This window comes from Hetaerina americana, unplaced genomic scaffold (assembly GCF_022747635.1).
Source record: "Hetaerina americana unplaced genomic scaffold, ioHetAmer1.1.p SCAF_1, whole genome shotgun sequence".
Lineage (NCBI taxonomy): Eukaryota > Metazoa > Arthropoda > Insecta > Odonata > Calopterygidae > Hetaerina > Hetaerina americana.
The window spans coordinates 27,760,275-27,781,200 of NW_027286069.1; the positions used below are offsets into that span (position 1 = coordinate 27,760,275).

Genomic DNA, 20,926 nt, shown 5'->3' on the forward strand with positions numbered 1-20,926 from the left:
GTGATCTGCACTATATATAGGAGATGCTGGCTGGCCTGTAATGCTCTGATTGGCTCTTTCTGGGTGCCAAGTAGGAATCACCCTTTTCCACATGAAGTTAATCGCAGTTGGCTACCTGTCTGTCTGCATTGTCTGATAGCTTTAGATGGCTGCATTTATCATCATGCCATTTTCCTTGTCAGAGAAATAACATGATGTTAAAGTTCCAGATAATTCCTAGAAATTGTATGTTCCTATACAGCAAACTAAGTGTAATAATGGTAATTCAAATATGATTGTGCTTACTCACCAGTGCTAATGCTGCTTTCCACCAAAGAGTACAACTCTTGTGACTGTCTTTACTTGCGTGTCTCTTTGAGGTGATATTTAATATTTTATACATTTGCTGCCAATGATGGTACTTGTTTCCATGAAGAACTCAATGAATGCATGGTGGTTTAATTTTGCCTTAAGATGAACTGCTACCTACCCAGGGATAACAATTCTTAGGATACACTCACATTGCTCTTATTGGCCTTATTTGTTAAAATAATAAATATTTTTAGTTTTCTTTCATATCCTCAATGTTTTTTGCTCTAATGTTTTAATGCCTGGTAATTATTATAATATGAAAAGTAGTGGAGAATAATATGAATTAATTATAAGCATGTGGTAAATCACCCAAGAAAATTATATATCCTATGAAGTTAAAGTATTTAATTTTTAAACTAGGGGGATAATGAAGCATTCATTGAACATTACAATTAAATTTACATTAATTTTTTTCACTGTTCTATATTGGTTGTAAATTAATGATTTTTGCTTGTATTTAGTTCCTCACAAAGAACCCTGGGAAACGTCTTGGCTGTGGAGCAAAAGGGGAGGAGGACATTCGTGGTCATGCCTTTTTCCGTCGTATCGACTGGGAGAAGATAGAGAACCGAGAGGTTCAGCCTCCTTTTAAGCCCAAGATTGTGAGTATGCTAATCTTGGGAACAAAATCCATATTTTGTATTTTAGTCGGTTTTTGTTTGAAATCAGTTTTACTAAATTTCTCAGCTTTCTCCATCTGAATGAGATTATTCTAAAATCTTGCTAGCCAAAGTGTCTATGTTAGTCACTAGTGATCTCATTCAAATTAGAAGTTTCAAATCATAACAGGAGTATATCAGTGGTCAGCAACATTGATTTGTGGAATTCTTTCATGTTAAAATATGCAAATTAGTTTTAAACATAAATTTTATTGCTTACAACCAAGGCTTTATCACATGATGACATCTTCAGTTGTAACTCCAATCCTTAGTCTATTTTCCATTGTTAGATCTACCACATTAAGTAAATAGGTGTGAAATAAGGCAGGCATGTTTTTTAAAACTGTCATACGTACATTGAATGTGTACAAGGTTCACATCTTCACAGTAACAATTACATGCCCATTAGATAGATAGATAGAGGTCCTTATTTGGGCAAAATTGAGACCTTCTTACATTTAATCCATTGTCGTATATCATATATATATATATATATATATATATATATATATATATATATATATATATATGTATATATGTATGTATGTATGTATGTATGTATATATATATATATATATATATATATATATATATATATATATATATATATATATATATGTATATATGTATGTATGTATGTATGTATGTATGTATGTATGTATATATATATATATATATATATATATATATATATATATATATATATATATATATGTATGTATATATATATGTATATATATGTATGTATATATATGTATGTATGTATATATATATATATATATATATATATATATATATATATATATATATATATATATATGTATGTATATATATATATATGTATGTATGTATATATATATATATGTATGTATGTATATATATATATATATATATATATATATATATATATATATATATATATATATATGTATGTATGTATGTATATATATATATATATATGTATGTATGTATATATATATATATATATATATATATATATATATATATATATATATATATATATATATATATATATATATATGTATGTATATATATATATATGTATGTATGTATGATTTCATCAAAGTAACCAAGGAAGTGTTGAATAACAAACTTGGACAACAAAAAAACAGTATAAGAACACATAAAAAGATCACTCGCATGTTATATCTTGATTATTTCGACGGAAATTCAGCCAACCTTGCCAGAATGTCAGGGTTGGCTGTAATTATTGCATCAAGCCATGTGGCTGATGAAGAGGTATGATGGGTAGGTTCTAAGGGAAGTATGCTAAGGCCGAGGTATGACATAGAGTTAGTAATTGTTTTAGGGTCATAAGTTGAGGAAAGAAAGTTGGCATTGAAGTCACCGGTAATAATAACATGGTCATAGTTTGGAATGTGGGATGATAAGGCTTCTTCCAAGTCAGAAAAATAACCTACCTTGGGTGGGCGGTAAACTATGCCTAAAAGAATTTTTTGTAGGTTGAAGGTTAACTCTAAGAACGCAAACTCCGGTCTTTTGCAGTAAAACTTTTTGATAGGAAGAACTATTTGATGTAATTTTGAATGAGAGATCTTTTCTCACATAGCCACCTATGCCTCCACCACCCTTGCCGATATGATCATGTTGATAGAAGTTGTAGCCAGGGATGTCGATGGACGTGGTAGACATATGAAGCTTAAGCCAAGTCTCAGCGATGGAAATTGCATGAACGTCATTGTCAGGTTGGCACAATTCATCAAAGTGTGCCGAGAGACTTTGGGCGTTGAGGTGAATTATTTGAAAAGAATGAAGTTGAGATCTGAAAATGTTGCATAAGGTTAATTGATTGTTAAGGAATTTGCTTTGGAGGCACGTATCATTCACGTAGATCAATGGTTGGAGAGGAAAGACTTTGAGACGTATTTTTACCTTCAAGTTGGAAAGAGATGAATTCCAGTGTGAGAGGATTTAGGGATCTGTGGTGGCTTTTAGGGAAGAATTCTGGTGCAAAAGGGGTTAAGGGCGAAAAGGTTTGCTAAAATCGGCACCGGTATTTTGTGGGTAGTTGGGTAAAATGTGATGACTCAAGGTCATTATCAGGGAATTCAGTTGTGTATGAGGGACAAATATTAGCGATGTTACCTGTGGGGGTCAAGATATTTTGAGTGGGAAGGAGTGGGAGAGCATCCTGCGGTGATGGTGTTGCTGGGGGGGTATTGCTTTGGGTGGCCTTCCGTGGGGGTAAGATGGTGGGTATGCGATAATAAGTTAGGGAATTTGGGAAAGGGTAATGGTTTACAGGTGATGACCGGGAGGTAGTGTTTTTAGGGACCTGGGAGCCAAAAGAGTGGTTCACCATACTTCTCAGATAATACTGGAAATAGCTAAGCTATCTAAGTCAACATAAGCAGAAGCATAACAGGAAAGAATTTAAAATATTACTTGCTCAGATCCAAATTTTGACAAGATTAAAAGCATTGGTAAGTTAATAGCGATACTTTGTAATTGTTAAGGTAGTCTACGAGATCGTTCAGTAAAGCACTAAGGAACTGAGTGGCCAATCAGCATAGATGGGATAGGCACTAAGCACTGCACTACGGAAAGACTAAACAATTGCAGGAAACAAATAAATAAAAATCCTGCAAACTCAATCGAAAAGGAAGGCACTATTAGTGAGATATGGGAAAAGCACTAGGCACTGACTTTAAATCACTTTTCACTAAATTACTTCTAAACAAAGCTCTGCGGGATGATTATTCTAATGGGAAAAAGAATAGAAAACACCATTTAAAAGGAGGCACTATTTAAGACAACTACAGGAAAAGCACTGGGCACTGACACTAAATCACTTTTCACTAAATGACTTCGCAACATAGATCAGGGACAGGTGAGTTGTATCTAGGAGCAACAGGTTATAGAAGGTTAGAGATGCAGGAGGGAGATAGGGTGGAAAGTCACTAGCACAGAATGAAAGAAGGCAGATCAGGAGCAATTTCCGGATAGTCAGTGACAAGAATGTAGAGCCACAAAGCACGGAAGGCAGGAATTTCGAGCACCAAGAGGTAAGAGTGTTGCATGGTAAGGTACTATGAGGGAATCATGTTTTCATGGTAGTAAAGAGAGCACTCACTTGCAGGTCACAAATCACTGTATTAAATTATTTTATCCTATCTGCAAGCGGTTGGTCAAAAATACTCTTGGTAGGCAAGAGAGGCAATTTAGCCGCTGAGTTAGTGGTGTCCGCTACTTGATGAAATATTGTGAGAGCTATAATCAATACTCACCTGCTGCATGTCATCTTCATTTGAGACAAAAATCCTGGAGCCATCAGGTTTTAAGATAGTTATCTTCCTATCTTGGGTCCATACATTCTTTTGCCCGGTGAGATCTTTTGTGGCAAGTAGCAACCGCTTCCTGGTAGCTGTGAGTGACTCCGTTATGAGAACCCTGCTCACTTTTAGGTTTCTTTTTTTCTCCAAACTTAATCTCTATCTTGATACGAGATAAACTTTACTATGATGGGTCAAGGATGCTTGTTGAATTCCTTAAATGGACCTATTCTGTAGCTTTGGTCAAATGACATGGGGATTATTATTACCTTTAGTTTATTAACAAAGAAATCTGTGGCTACTCACAAACAATTTTCACTTTTTTCTTCTTTGATCCCATGTATAATAAGACAACTTCTTCTCGAGTACTGTTCAAAATCATTGAGGCATTAAGGAAGTGTTTAAAAAAATAAAGCAAATTAATGACCTATTGACACATGTGCATCAGATACTGATATTCATTGAAAGCAAACAGCATTACCATTCTGCAGAATATTTATTGGCATAATGTATTTAACCATTTTAGAGTAGCATCAGGCACAAATCCTGCAGGATGCTTTGTCTGAAATACGTTATACACTTTAGTATAGAAAGCATTTGTATAGCATTTTTCATGAGTTAATTTGAATTTTTTTCCCTATTCTAGAAACACCGTAAGGATGTGAGCAACTTTGATAAGCAGTTCACATCGGAGAAGACAGATCTTACACCAACTGATAAACTCTTCATGATGAATTTGGACCAGACGGAGTTCATGGGATTTTCGTTCCTCAATCCAGAGTATGTGCAGCATGTATAAGAAATAGTGCACATGTGAAGCAAGAGTTGCCCAGGGAAAAAAATATTTTCACAAAGATATGAGGCTGAAAAGAGCCTGAGGAAATGGCCACTTGTGTTTTATATCAAGTTTTATGATGAGGGTTCCTTGTGCATGAGAAGCCACTCTGAATAGTGATTTAAGAGAGTTTCCAGGAAAGTATTTTTCTTTTTGCTAAACCATGCCTCTTCTTAATTAGTTGTAGCTCTTTTAACTACCTGCTTATTTTGAAGGGGTTCCAGGGATTACACCATGTGATTTTTGTATAATAGATGTAATCTCTCTCTCTTTATCACAAAAGGCCCACTAGCTATTCTGCATGAGTATGTAGAGAAAGTGCAATATGCAATCAATTTTGAAAGCATAATGTATTGTGTAACTAAATTTGAAAACTTTTTGTATTCAACTAATTGAGTTGAGTTGTTACTAGTGGAAGTTCTGTTGATGAAGTGGCTCCAAGTAAGGTTTTTCCTCTTTGGCTCTGGTCATTTACCAAATAGGGTGAAACATTCTTTTTAAATTTCTTCATAGTGTGCCATCATTAATTCACCAGTGTAAGGCTGTGTTGTGTTTAACTTAGAATGGTTTCTTGTGCATTTGTGAAGCTATTTGGCTAGGCAGGCTATTTGGCAGCATTACATGGCAAAGACTGAAGTGATGCAGCTCCCGTCTGTTGAAATTATGAGTCCTTTCCCATTCAGGTTGAATGCTGCAGTCCAACATCATTGTTGTGGACATGATATAAAAGTGTCTGAAAATGGGGTTTAGATATTCGTGAAGGAATTATCAGACACTAATTTGGTTCTTAAATTAACTTTTTAGGTGAGTGCTCCTGCCATCAATTTATCATGGTGAAATAATCGAGTGTAATTATAGTTTTCCTGCGATTTTTTAGTTGTAAACAACATGTAGATCTTTGGTGGTACCCACATATTTTTCATGTGGCATTGTTTGGAGCATAGCCAATATTTCTTTCCAAGCACTTTTCAAGTGATGAAACTCGTCAGAGGATGCCAGCAATATTTTAAACAATAATGCATTTGAATCATTGTTAAAAACTAATTAATATTACTTGTCATAATCTTTCAATTGCAAGCTGAAATCACGGAAAGCGATTGAACAAGTAATTTGAGGGTAACTAGTTGGTTGTCTTATAATAGGGAAATTATATTGTACTCCATCAGGTCTAAGATTATTTAGAACAGCAAAATTATATTTATAAAGGCGTTTGAATAAATTAGATGCATGCATAAACTAGTTAGTGCAATTGCACTAAGTATTTCATAAATGCAAGTGCAGACTTTTTTAATCATTAAATTAATGCAATATTTTATAACACTCCCAGTAATTTGCTCTCCATAATGCCTCAGGCAATATGGTGAATTTTCTCATTTCCTGAAACAATTAAACTTAAAATAACAAGAAACATTTTATTGAAATAATTTTACATCTTCTCTTATTCTAATGCACTTTGTATTGGTGCATTTAATAGATTCTGACAGAACAATGCTTTCAAAATCTTTCTCAATGGACATTGGTTCTGTTTTGATACAATGGCATCTGATATTATCTCTTTTATGCTACTAGATCTGACTGATATAATAACACAACTGATTTCTTCTATAAATTTATTTATTTAATAGACAACTGATAAATAAATGTTATCCTAAATTGTTAGCTGAGAGGGCATTGAATTCAAAAGGAATGGGGTAATTTTTTATGCATTCCATAAAAATAAACTTCGATCCAAAAGGGGTTCACGTTGATCAGTAGACTTCATATGCATGCAATTTAATGTAATTCTAAATGACCATCATTTTTCAGATGCCTTCAGATAATAACAAGTATCAATTGCAAATGATACAATTAAGGGAGAAATGAATTCCATTCATATGCTGATGACATTTTTATTTGGAATTTAAAAAAAAATACCCCTGTTGGATGTGAAGAAATGAATAAATCATTCCATTGCTTTCCTTATTGTTCTGGTCCATGTTAAATCCAAATTTTAAAAGATTTTTTATTTCTTCTCTTTTTAATTTTGTCTAAGTATTTTCACCTAATATACAATTATTTTGGAATTAGTAATGTTTAACATATGGGCATTTGTTTGTTGGCCCTAAATACTCTACGCAGTAATATTTTTCAGTGTTTTTCTGTTTCCATTCTCACACTCTGTTCAATGTTCAGAAGCTTCTAATATGATGAATTTCCACAAATTTGCCACTTTTTGGCATCTCATCTAACAGAACTACTCGTACAGATCTGATCTGAGATCAGATATACTAACCCATGTCATCTGTTTACCTTGAGATTTGCAATTTTAAATATTGACACAATTTTTCATAATTACGCATTCAAATGCCACTGTTTTCATATTGTTCACTCTAATTGTGTAAAGCCATATTTTTACCTTTCTTGACTCTTGAGACTTTGAATATTCCAACATGCTCTTGATATTTCTGCATCATATTACATAAAACAGCATTCCTAAGATCTTTTATCTGGGTTTTTGTAACTCATATCAATAGAAAAAATTTTAGGGCATCGTGTATTGCATGAAGAAAGATTTTTTAACTTTCAAGAAATGGAAAATTATCTAAGTACATACATAATGTGTGAATACCATTTGGCTGTGTGTCAAGAGTGGTGAATTGTCATTTTTTATGAATTATTATTACATTTCTGCATATTTTGAAGCTGCTTGACCTAAAATTGAAGTCAACTTATAACAAGAACAGTCTTCCTTGCCAAAAGCATAGAGAGTTACTACTCTGGCTCCAGGTTTATTTTTTTCAGATCTGCTTTAGAATTTTTCTTCATTTTAGATTATTATTTTTGCAATATAATTTAAATACTTCATTGTTAAAAGTCTCAAATACATTTTATATCCTGGAATCTTAAAGATTGAGTGCAATGAATTTTCATTAGTTCAATGGGGCAATTCTTTTCAACATTTTAATAGCAAATTTTCCCATTTGGAGAGACTACAAAAATAATAAGGTTTTCTTTTCATTTATTGAGCAACTCAGTTTTTCACTGAAGTGAAACTTTATATGGGCTTTGAATTGAATATTTAGTTTCATTTACAATGTTTAAGTGACACTATTTTTCTTATTTGGGTAAAAGAAATGCCTGTGATTTTTTTCGCATCATTTTTTATAATGCTTGAATGAAAGGAAAGTGTTGTTCGTAAGATGTTTAAGTCAAGAAATACTTAAGGAGATTACTTTCAGTATAGTGAAATAATTTTTATTTTATCTTTTGTGTGCAAGGAAATGAAATTGGCAATAAAATGATCGCAACTGTCGGAAGAGTAATGATTCACGCGAAAGTTTAATTTTAATAATTATTAACATGCACTACCATGAAGACAAAATGTCATTAACTTCCACAGTATTTTTAATTGTAGCACCTTAGTGAGCCATATTGTTGTCTTCTTCCATATTTGAGGCACATATTTAATTTTTGAATTTAGTGTTTTTTCATATCTTGTAAATACCTATACTTTATTCATGTGCATAGAAGGTCGGAGATTGGATGCCTTTTAGAAATGTCAAGCAATTTATTGCTTGATTTAAGCTAAAAGATTACTTTGCTTTTATTAAATAAGAAATTATTTGAAAATAATGTAACAAAAATATTATTCTTCAAATTTCTCATCAACGTATTACTCAAGTCTCACTTAAATGAATTTTAATGTCATTGTTATCATTATGGTAGGTCGACGAGTGTTTTTATGAATATAATTGACTACTATTTCTGTGGTGTCTAAAACACACTTTTCCCCAATGTTAACATGTGAGCAGTATTTTTAATCGAATTGATAACACATACTATGTTGTTATGCTTATAATACTGTTACTTTATATTGTGAATCCTGTATAAATGATAAATATTAGTGAATGCCAGTGATGATGATGCAGTTGTAGGTATTCTTGAAAGTTTTGCTATGTTTTTTGGGACTTTAAAGATACTGCTGGATTAGATCTTAAAGATGAATGTGTTATGCTATGAAGATTTAAGATTTTACCTTTTTTCTTTGTTAAATGCTGCCACTTAGTATTATATTGGGGCCTGTTACAATTAACTGAAATGAGGTGACCTTTAATGTGGTATCTTCCATTAATTGAACGCAAGATATGTTTGCTTTCTAATGTGTGGTCTTGTTGATCTCTCGATTGATAACTTTCTAATTAAGGTGGTAGTGTGAATAACTTGTAACACTTAAGGCAAATTTGTTAAAGCAACCATCATATTTTTGAAAATTGGTTGTTTAATGTGAATTTAAGGTCAATGATATATTTATTATAGCCTTACATTCATGTTGATTAAAAACTAAATGCATTAGGAAAATCTATATTTTAATCTGGTAGCTTTGCTTTATAGGCTGTTCCCTAAAACACTTTTTGATCAAATTACAAATTCATACTATTATGCCTGACAAGTGGATATCCTTTCCTCTGGTTAGTTCCATCTCACCTTTCTTGTCTTTCATCTTAAAACAGAGGATATATATATATATATATATATATTATATATATATATATATATATATATATATATATATATATATATATATATATATATATATATATATATATGTAGTTGTGGGTACAACTCCTTTTTACTCTTGTGGCTCAAATTTGTAATTTGAAATATATGATAGGCTGAATGTATTTATCATAAAAATATAACGCTCTCTACTTTTCAAAAATAGATTTTCACCAACTGTTTTCAAAATGAGACCATTGACTACCGTATTGATATACATTTTTAAAATGAAGATAGATGATCAGTATCAGAGATTTATGTAAAATAGCTGTGAGAAAATATTTGTCTATGCCATTCAATCTAAATTTAATCAATATGTTCCTACATTACTTTGAAAATCCCAAATTTAATTTAATTGGTGATCATTGCTATTATCGAATCGGAAATCATGCTTTACCCTTTTTAAATGCTGAAATCATAAATGATCACTGATATGTGGTAGATTGTATTGTATTGATTCATCTTATGCAAGTGTTTTAGCATTGTTAAGTCCTTATTAATCCATTGTTAAAATTGTTAAGTCCATGCTCAATTGAAACATGTATAAATTTAAGCTTTGTTTCTTAATGTTGGTACTAAATTTATTGAACATCATCTGAATAGCATTTTTGCATTCAAATACCAGAATGTATTGGCAAGGGACTCTTTGTATTTGGTATAGTTTTGCTAAGTTAGCCAGAAGTAGGTCTGATCAGATTTACAAAGATCATTTTTATTTCTGTAATTATCAAAGCTTTTCTGAAAAAAATAGCAGTTGAAACTTATACATGTATAAATGTTCATTTTTACTATTGAGCTACACTTTCTTTTGTGATTAGATTATATCTATGTAGTTTATCTTACATCACAGTCTGTGAAAACTCTATTAGCTTTGAGTTTTCAGTAAAACAGAAATGGATATATCTGTTAACTCTCAGAGGTGTATGTAGATTGAGTTAATATGTAAACATAGTACAATTGGGGGTGTGTGATGTATTAAGAAATTTTATTAAAACTCTTTTTGAGACATTATTATTCAAACAATCGTCATTTTTTGAATCTGTCATTTTGGGTTTTGGAGGACAATGAAATCCTCTGCAAAATCCTTTACTATCCACAACGTGGATATCATGTGCGTAGAATACCTTCTAAAAAATTTTTAATGAAGCAGCCTGTGCGCATGTCTGTAAAAGTGAGCCTATAAATAGTTATAAGTGTTTGTGTGAATGCGCATATTTGTGGCTGTGGTATGACAGTTGATGAGCAAGTTTTTACTTGGGAGCGAAAAATTTTATCTGGAAAGTTTGAGAATACAGTTTTTAGGCACTGTAAATGGGTAAAAATGATTTGCAAGGGCTGGACAATAGTACAACACACACAAAATCTCTTCAAGATCATTTATTATCATTCATGATGAAATGAGTGATTAATGTAACTATGTGGAATTGTAATTATACAATTTTTGTCAAACCAGTCGTAACTAAGTTTTGGGTCTAACTAAGGTTCAGATTTATAATATATTTAGACCATGAATTACATCATGTAATGAATCCTTAGTTTTATGTAGAACAACCGAAGTCTTTAGAACCTGGATTTGAGACAATCAGTTTTAATGTTATTTTTCCTTCTTAATTACTTACTTTGTGGGTCGCGGTAGTCCAGGGGGTAGAGCGTTGGACTACTGACCAGAGGGCTCAGGGTTGATTCCCGGGCAATTCCCTCTGGGCACCTGCAGCTCCACCCAAGCTATGTGATTTTTTGGGTACCAGATCTTCCTGGGAAACCATAACCGGCACAGGGGAAGGAACTGGCCCCCCTACCCTGATGTGTGAATTTCACATGCCGTCGGGCGTAGTACTGGGTGAACTCTACCATCACCTCCTACCAAACCGACCATTGGGTTGATTACTGTGTTTATGGTTTTTTATGAATTTATTTTATGGCATTTTGTTGATTTATTTGCTGGAACAAAATTATAAACAAAATATATTTCTGATTAGTTTAATTAAAGCATATAACTTGGTCATTTTAAAGCATCATTCCTTTCAACTGACTATAATGATTGGTCGCTCCATGTTTTTGGAATTGTGTGAAGTAATGAACTAGTATTCTTTATGATTCAATTGGCAAAGAATAGGTCATGATTTCCCTTTGCTGTGAGCAAGAAAAATCTCTTTTCTAATTGTTGTTTGCTGGTATTAGATATCCATTTTTTGACTCACTCTAATGCTAAAATATAATCCAACTGCTGACTTTGCATGCTCTATAATGAGTAATTTCTGATAGAAGTCTCAAATTTACTAACCTCAAATTGACATAATCGTTAGAATGAATGCCATTTTTAATGGTACTTACAGTTCTTCTAATAGAGACCTTCACTAAATAAAAACCACAAATTTACATACCTGGAACCCAGAATTAAAGGTAATTCTCACTACCCCACACAGGCAGCTAAGTTTTGTTGTCTTTTTTCCCAGGTTTTATTCAAAAATAAAAGTTTTTAAATGAAAAAATCATCTAAGAAATTTGAATCATTTCAGTTAGTTTTGTTTACAAATTAGTTGTTAAGGTATTTGTTTATCAACATTTAAAAAATTCAAATTTCTAACTATGACAGCAATCAGTCAATCATTGTCAACCATTACCTTAGATCGAAGCAAAAACTTAATTTCAGTTTCAAATTTTATTTTATTTTTTGTTCATGATCAATGTCAGTTATCGTCATATTTTCCATTCACAATTACTATTTTTATCTTTTACTATTATTATATGCATGTATAAAGACACTTTTAACTTCCATGAAGTTTAACCTAATGTACCTTTTCAAGAGATTCTGACAAGAAATGACTATGTGATTTAATTCTTTTTAATATGCATGCCACAAGTTTTGTTTTTAGTATTGGTATGATTATGTGTGTAAGAAATATCAGTGTTCTCAGCATTATAAAATGCTGTGTATTTTAACATGTGGCTTTATTTTAGTATTCCCATTGAGAGGTGAAATTAACAGTTTTTTCTTTTATGTCAACTAATGGTGAATCATTATAAAGTGCTTCCTTTCATAGTTTTGGTTACCAAATGAAAATCTACTATATTTATAATTGTCAAAAAAACCAGGTGTCCTAGTTGAACAATTGTAATTAATGTTAATAATCACCCCTATTATTAATTTTGCTACATATCAGGAATATTAATAGGATTGTGAAATAGATTTAGTTATTCTCAGGGATATTTAGCCTTCAAATAGAGTCCCATACTAATGATCAATATGATTTTTGCAAATTCTCATTGTTGCCCCTTTCCATTATTTAACTGCATTTTTTCCATGCATAAAGATACGCCGGGCCTAGTAATGGAGTCAAAACTTCAGAAAAATAGAGATTAATGGGAATTCCAGGGAAAGTTCAATTATTTACCAAGAATGCTGTCAATTGTAGTGAAACATTCAACAAAGCCAACATCATGTGATATATCCTGAAAAATGACTGAATACAATCAAAGCTTTAATGAATTGTCTGTGCTACTATAGATCATAAATCATAAAAGCAAGATGTATGGCTTTAATACAGTGAACACAGATTTTTCTGATAAATGATATTGTTGGAATAAGTTGGGACTTATTAGATTTGCTCATTTAGAAAAAAGTGAAGGAAGGTTTAGGTGATAATCAAAATTATAATTTTTTAGAATTTAATGGTAAACTAAATATTTTAAAGAAAATTATTATGAAATAAAATGCTAGAGATGATATCTAACAGTGATTAACAGTCATTTCAGGGAATAACATTACTTGGAAAGGAATGTAATGTGATGGACAGGATTTAAATTTCAGTCGTTACCTATATCCATTGACTTCCAATCTTAGAAACGTTTCCTTTATTTTAAAGAGTTGACTTCTCTTTTGTGATACACAGTACTGTTGTCATAGTTTGATGCCCAGGTAACTGAATACTTTGGTTTATTTATCCAGATTTTGTTCATTTCATTCACTGTCAAGTAAGTATACTTTCAGGTATAAATGTGGCACAAACTGAAGTAAGTTGAAATTTTAGGTTACACCTTCAGTTAAATATATTTTCTATCTATTTATCAAATATTATTGTCACATTTTTTAGCAGCCCTAGGTTACAATGATTTCATCCTGCTATGACCCAACAAACATTCCCAAAAAAATATTGCTAACTTGTTGCTCTAATACTGTTAACTCAAGTCAGTTGCAATAGTCAAGATTTTAGAAATAGATCTAAATTCTAGTATCTAAAGTCCATGGGGAGTTATTATTTAAGGTTGATGATTGTTTGAAATTTCTCTTTTTTTTAATACTATGGTATCTCTAAGTTTCTATTCCTCCAGGCCTTGCATTCATTGCCCATAAGAAGCAAATAATAATAATAATCTGCTGGTGGTCTGAATACATGTGTGTGGATGTATATATCCATAATTACTTTTAAGGATATGATCTTGAACAAAGGCCTAATATTATCTGTAAATAGTGAGCATATTTTCTGTCTTCCTAGTTGGGAGGGTAACAAAGCTTTCACATATTCTGACCTAATGTGTGTTCCTCCTTTCAACTTTGCTATCCAATGTCCAACAGCCCACCAATCTTTTCGTGAACAATTTGTGTGATGTTTTCAGTAATAAAAAAATTACTTCTTGCTGTTATGACTTTCCTCTATGTTGTTGGTTCATGACTTTCTGTAACTTAGGCATACATAATCAATTTCATGTTTGCCTTTGATTGTCCAGGGTTGCCTCTTTCATTTCTGAAAGCATCATGAGCTTTCTGAAAATTGTATTTGATAGTTAGTTAAATTTTGGTGTCAACTGAGATAAAAAAGAATGGGAAAACTTTTGTGCTGTATTTGTAACTGCTTAAAATGTCCTTCTCTTTACTTTGTATGTTGTAATATACTTTAAAGATGGTGGCTTTCATTAGTCTACATTATATTAAGAAATCTTTGAAGTGTCTGGCTGGTATATTGGTTATGGAAAATATTTCCCATTTACATACATTCTTTGGAAGATAAACTATTTTGATTCCTGTGCAGTATACTTTTCTGTTGGAATTGAATGTGCTTTTGATTACATTATATGCCTCAATAAAAGAAATGACAAAATAAGAAATTTGTATTTTATAGAATTGTGAAACTGTCTCCAATAATATGAAAGGAATTAGGAGTATAATTCCTGCTTCATGTGAAAGGGCAAGGTAGTGGCAGCCCTGCATTTTTGTTTTACAAGACTTTAAAACTCTTTAATTTTGGGCACGCCTTTGTTATAGGTGATTTCATGTTCTTGCAATTTTTCACATTCCTTACATTTATTCATTTGACCACTCATTTTTTTGCATCTGAATAATCTTTAAAATCAAATATTAACATTACATGCTTGCTTGAGTTTTCTTCTCAAGACTGTGATATGCTTGTCAAGCTGCACAAAGTTGCTTTTGTTCATTGCTGCGATCGCTGTTTATGAAGACAAAGAATTTTATGTATTTATTTGAAATTGCTTTAATTCGCTGGTTTAAAATTAAATGCTACTAGTTATGCCACTGTCAATTAAGTGAACACTAAAAAACCATTGCAACATTATCTATATTCCCAAAGTACCTTTTATCTGGTATTTTTTCGATATACTTGTGAAAATGAAAAGGATCTTTACTGACCGAAAATTCTGAATAGTAGAATTGAGCATTGATGCTTGCCAATTGAAAATTGAAATGTTTTGGAGCTATATTTTGTTTTTATGATCTTCATTTATTGTGATCATAGAACATGTAATTTTTAAAGCATATTAAATAAATAAATCATCATGTTGATTTTTTCAACATTTTACCAACTTAAAATCAATCACTGATATTGTGGAATTATATAATTTTAATGATCCTATTTATTAATTTATTTGCTATAATTAAATAAATGTATTATGAATCCAGTGCTTGGAATATCTTCTGACAGGTACTAATGATTGTCATATAAAGTTTAATATTTTTTTAGCGGGTGTATATTTTCAATAAGTTATGCATAAAGTATTTCATTTCTAGTTGAACTACATATCAAGTTTCATCACATTTCCTCATTTACTGAATAGATTTTTATTGCATACATAAAACCAGGATTTGCTTATACTTAGGCCATAATTAATGTTGACATTGTATTTGAGAATAAATAATAGATATTTTTATTATTATCAAATCCAAAGTTTTCAGTGAAACCTTAAATACCCATTTAAAACAAGAAGTAGATGATTGACAGTACACTCCAGTGAATATTATTTCCATGTATCTGTCAACCTCTGAACACTAAACTACATATTTTTTTATGGGCAGTTATCATTAATTTTTGTATTAAATTATGACCCAAATGGCTAATGGCCATATGTGATGAATATTTAGAGTCATAATTAAGATTTAAAAATAAATGTAAAATCAAGGATGTTGAAAAGATTCACCATTATTATAAAGTGTTCCTTTAGGTATTAACTTCATCTTTTTAGCATTTGTAAACTGTCAAAGAAGGTTTTTTGCTGATGGTTTCATTCAAAATACTGGAATATAAATAGTAATAACTTTGAAGGTTGTGCCTGATGTATAATAAATATATAGAAACTGATATTTATGATATATTAAACTAACAGGATTGCTAGAGAACACTACTTGTTAGAATTCTAATTCTTCATCTTTTCAGTTCCTGGTGCCTTTTATTAGGCATTATACTCGAGAAATATTTAAGTTATGACATTGATAAATTGATAATTGCTCATGATTTCCCTTACCTATGTAAAAATAAGTCTAAAAATTAATTAATAGCTTGAAAATGTTAATTAAAGTTATAGTCTTGTAAAGTGAAATGCTTCACTAACATTTTAGATAATAGTGTCAGTAGGTTCTTATCAGATAAAACTTTTATTTAAAACTGTTATTGCATATTGTACTGACTGAAGACTTGATGCCTTCGCCTAAGTATTTCCAAGTTATTTGTTATCTGAGATGTTTTTAATTGTAATGTAACTCATTACATTTGAGTTTTATTTGAATCTAAAATAAAATGGAATGGCTAATTATTACAACTTTATTTTCTTTCATCAGTGATGGTAAAATAGATAATCCTGATTTTAATTGATTTATAATAAAATAAGAGAGATAATGACCTTCTTTGTTTCTTTCCGGTTAGTGTTAAATTTCACCTCTGAAGTAATTTGAATGTAAAATGCAAAGGAATGAGGATCGATAGGAATAAAGGAATAATGTTCAATAATCAATGAATCAGATATATTAGAAATCATTTATTGAGTATTTAAGAAAATATTAGCCAAAATGAACTGCTCAACACAGTGGGTAATGAAGAATTTACTCTAAATATTAACATTTCAGCAATAAAAAAACCTGGACATTTATTATGTCATTCAATAAAATAATGTTATAGTCACTTTTTAAGAACAGATTTAGCATCTCAAATCAATTTTGTCTGACCACATATATGGGATGTTTGAAACCATAATTTTGATGCAACAATTTCAGAGTGCAAAAATCATTCGCCTTGACTGGGATTCGAACCCAGATCACTCAATATCCGGTCGAGTGCTTTAGCCACTTAAGCTACCGAGGCGTCCTCTTAAACTCTGAAATTTTGGGGCTTTTAAAGGAACAAGATGTTGGGACGAAATACCGTACATACAATGTCACAGGCATTTGTAGTCGTGCGTGAGGCGCCACAGTCCATGAGGTTAAAGCCAACTTTAAACACTTATGGTGTTTTCACTTTGACAAATTCCAAAGAAACTGCGGGAGATGCCGCAACAGTAACTTTTAACGGAGTCATCCGCTAATCTTTAACCTCGGAATTTTTGAATGATTGAATGAATGATTGATGAAGAGTGATTTTTACACTCTGTAATTGTTGCATTGAAATGCACATTAGTGGATGACTCCATTAAAAGTTACTGTTGCGGCGTCTCCCGCAGTTTCTTTGGAATTTGTCATAATTTTGATTTCCACCATTCATTGGTTGATTGATCAAGGAAAAAATGAGAAAAAATAAGCTTTGGTATGCAAACATTTGGAAAGTTTATGCAATTATGACAAAATTGCTCTTCTCTCAGATCAGATCTGTGCTGTTAAACAATAATGCAATCAAAATACTTATCTTTTCATTCAATTTTCTTCGAAAAATATGTGAAAAGTAATGATCCTGAAGGAAATTAATATCTAGTGTTAGCTTTCTCTTAATTTTATGAACTCTTGTTTGTTGAATAGGAATTTACTAATAGCAACCTTAAAATAAGTTAATGTAAATCATCAAACTTCCAAATCTTCTTTGTTCTGCCAGTCACACCATAAATCCATGTATAACATACAAATTGGATATCATACGAGTGAAAGTAACAACAGCTTCCATGGAAATATTGTTTGCTGTTAAAGCAAAGCTGAATGGCCTGGAATGTTTTTCAATTTAGGCTGCCTTGCTGGTGATAATGGCTCTTATGAACTCTCATGCCCTGATGATTGGTGAAAGTGTACGAGGTAGGTACTCACTCGTATGTGTACCTGGTAGAGGGAAGTCAATTTGTCATCTGTTGTTTTCTGAGGTAACTGTAAGAGTGTCCAACTTCAGTGGGGTGACCATTTCAGTGACGGCGCCATGCTAAAAAACAGTATTTAGGAATTCCAAGAAACTGTGGGAGATGTCGCAACAATAACTTTGAACAGAGTCATATTATTGAGAAAGGCAACAGAAAACCACCTTGGTTTGGAGTATCTTGGTTTAGGATGATTTAGAGTACAGGGAATTCAAGAAACAAGCAGAAGGCTCAGAGAAGAAATAGATATCCTATACGTACTATATGTGTTAGGGCTGTGCAAGGCAAGATGGGGACATGGTGGGTATTAGTGTAGCAATAGTATCAGGGGAAGAGAGCCTTTGAGCTGCTGTAATAGTGAAAAAAAAGGAAGAAGAGTAGTAAACATAGGATAAGGAGTGATAGAATATTATAAGTAAAAGTGCTTTACATCTTTGAATGAAGTTCAAACAATTGATTCATGCATTAGATCCAACAAAATTATTTTTTGCAGCTGTAATCTTTCTTTCCACCTATTTTCTTCCTATATATTATTCCATGAATGAGGAGGGGGTAACTGCCCCTCGTCATGGATCTGCTAATCCTCTATTCTTAGAATTCAACCATTAATTAAAATTTATATCAATACAATTATTATATAACAATTCATTGAAACAGTCTTCACAGTACATTAATCATTGATGAATTATAGTTCATGTATTATATAGGAGTAGAGTTCCATGTAGAGTTATGGTAGGGTTCCATGCCATTCAGACTTAAAATATTTTTGTCAAATGACTTTGGCTTCAGGTATGAAAAGAAATATATTTCAGGTTTTATAGTGATTGTGGAAATAATGAAACACTATACCATTTTACAGCTTGATTTTATCATTTTGGCATATTTGGACAAAATGGTGACAGGAACCACAAAAAAGTTCTTTTGTTTATTTGCTTATAGGACTAGCATGGCATCAGTTGGCAGCAATGATGCCTTGTCATGAGTTGTCGAAAACTTGAGACTAGTGCTAATGATTGCGGCTGGCATTTTGTCATCTAAATGCATTTTTACCTTTTCATACTATTTAAAAATTGGTGATTATTCTTGTCAGGATTTATTTATAGATATAATATTTCTATTGCACAAACAAAAAAGTGAAACAAAACCCTTTGGTATTTGAGAATCATCCAGAAAATTCCATCATATAGCACAACCTACCTACAGGAAGGATACCTGAGAGTAATTTTTGAATGAAAAGCCTGGAATATAATGTTTACATTGTATTGTTGGAAAGTGCTGGAAATTATTCTAAACCACAATCAAAAGTATTCTCCTTATCAAAGCTCCATTCCGTCTAATGGGTTGTCACACATTGCTCTGGTAGCTTTTTTAAGAGAAAATCAAAAGTATTTCGCAATAGGATCAGTCTGAAAGAAACCTTCATAGAGATCTAAAAGATTAGACGAGGCCTCGTTAGTCGCGGTCTTGTTTCCATGTTACAAGACATGTCCATGGATTACGGGAAGGAAAATCAGAAATTTTTCAGAAATACTTTCATCGTAGAGCTATGAAAATGTCTGAGTTCCATTAATGAGAAACCAGGAAAATGTTCTCATTCATTATTTTTCGGAAATAATCGCAATTGAACGCGAAAATATGTTTATCCTAAAAGAAATGAAAAGTGTTTAATTTAATCACCACGTTCAGTTTTTCTCTTTAAAATCTTTTCTTCTGGGTAAGGGTTGGTCATTCCACTTATGTGCACCATATCAATACGGCAGGCATTTTCATAGTTTACGAGGGAGTAAGCTTCAACAACACGCAATGTTAACAACTTTCGATACTACTTAATGCGGAATAAATCGTGGGTTTTAAAGAAGATTGGTATATTCTTCATCCATGTCACTGAAAGGAAAATTATACGTGACGTCAACTTGTTCGCGGCTTGATTATCGGCATCGTATCGGAAGACCGATGTCTGTCTTCACAGGAATTGGGCGCAACCGAGATACCCACCGGTAGTCGGTTTATATTGTTCTTTGAACACTAAATAAAAGTGTCGTAATGGCCAGGGAACAAGACACCCTTGGCCTCGGTAAAATATATAAGGATTTTAACAAGAAGCTGGTACTTGAGCCGGGAAGAAAATATCATTATCCTTAATTATACTTTCATATGTATCCCACCCATTCGTCCTCTACTCATAAATTTCGTTCATTGTTATGGAAAATATGAATGCTTAGGAAATAAAATAACTCTGCTTTCACTGCTAATGATACTATGAAATTCTAGACAAAATTCATGATCATTTAGCGTCGCATAAAATAAAATTCTCCGTAAAAAGCGTTGTTCAAGAAGAAGAAATGCCAAGCGATAAACATATTTGACGAATAGCAATGGCGTGCAAATGATTTAACCTGAAGTGCGAATAAAGCCTTCGGTGTGATTTTTCGCGGTAATGGAATAATATGAAAAACCGTCTTTCGGACGTGAGGTAGGTGTCAAAAACGTAGGCGGGTATCAAGCAACTGATCCTAAGTTCATTCTTTGGGACAGGGCTCATCAAATATTGAAATTCAGGATTAGAATTTTTTTTTTAACGTTTTAGTCAAGTCTCCGCTCAAGGATCGAAAAGAGCGTGTAATTGATTATCGATCGGTTCCCACGACGGCGGATTATTTGAACTGTGGGAC

At 32.1% G+C, this 20,926-nt stretch overlaps 1 protein-coding gene across 1 annotated transcript in view; it reads left to right on the plus strand.

Moving 5' to 3' along the window:
* Pkc53E (Protein C kinase 53E) overlaps nucleotides 1–9,670 on the plus strand; it is a 301,767-nt gene extending 292,097 nt beyond the window's left edge. Inside the window, exons 13-14 of the mRNA XM_071587375.1 lie at nucleotides 813–953; nucleotides 4,971–9,670. Of these exons, the coding sequence (XP_071443476.1) occupies nucleotides 813–953; nucleotides 4,971–5,123 (294 nt within the window). The 3' untranslated portion in view covers nucleotides 5,124–9,670. The remainder of the gene's footprint in view (nucleotides 1–812; nucleotides 954–4,970) is intronic.
* Nucleotides 9,671–20,926: the final 11,256 nt, after the last annotated feature.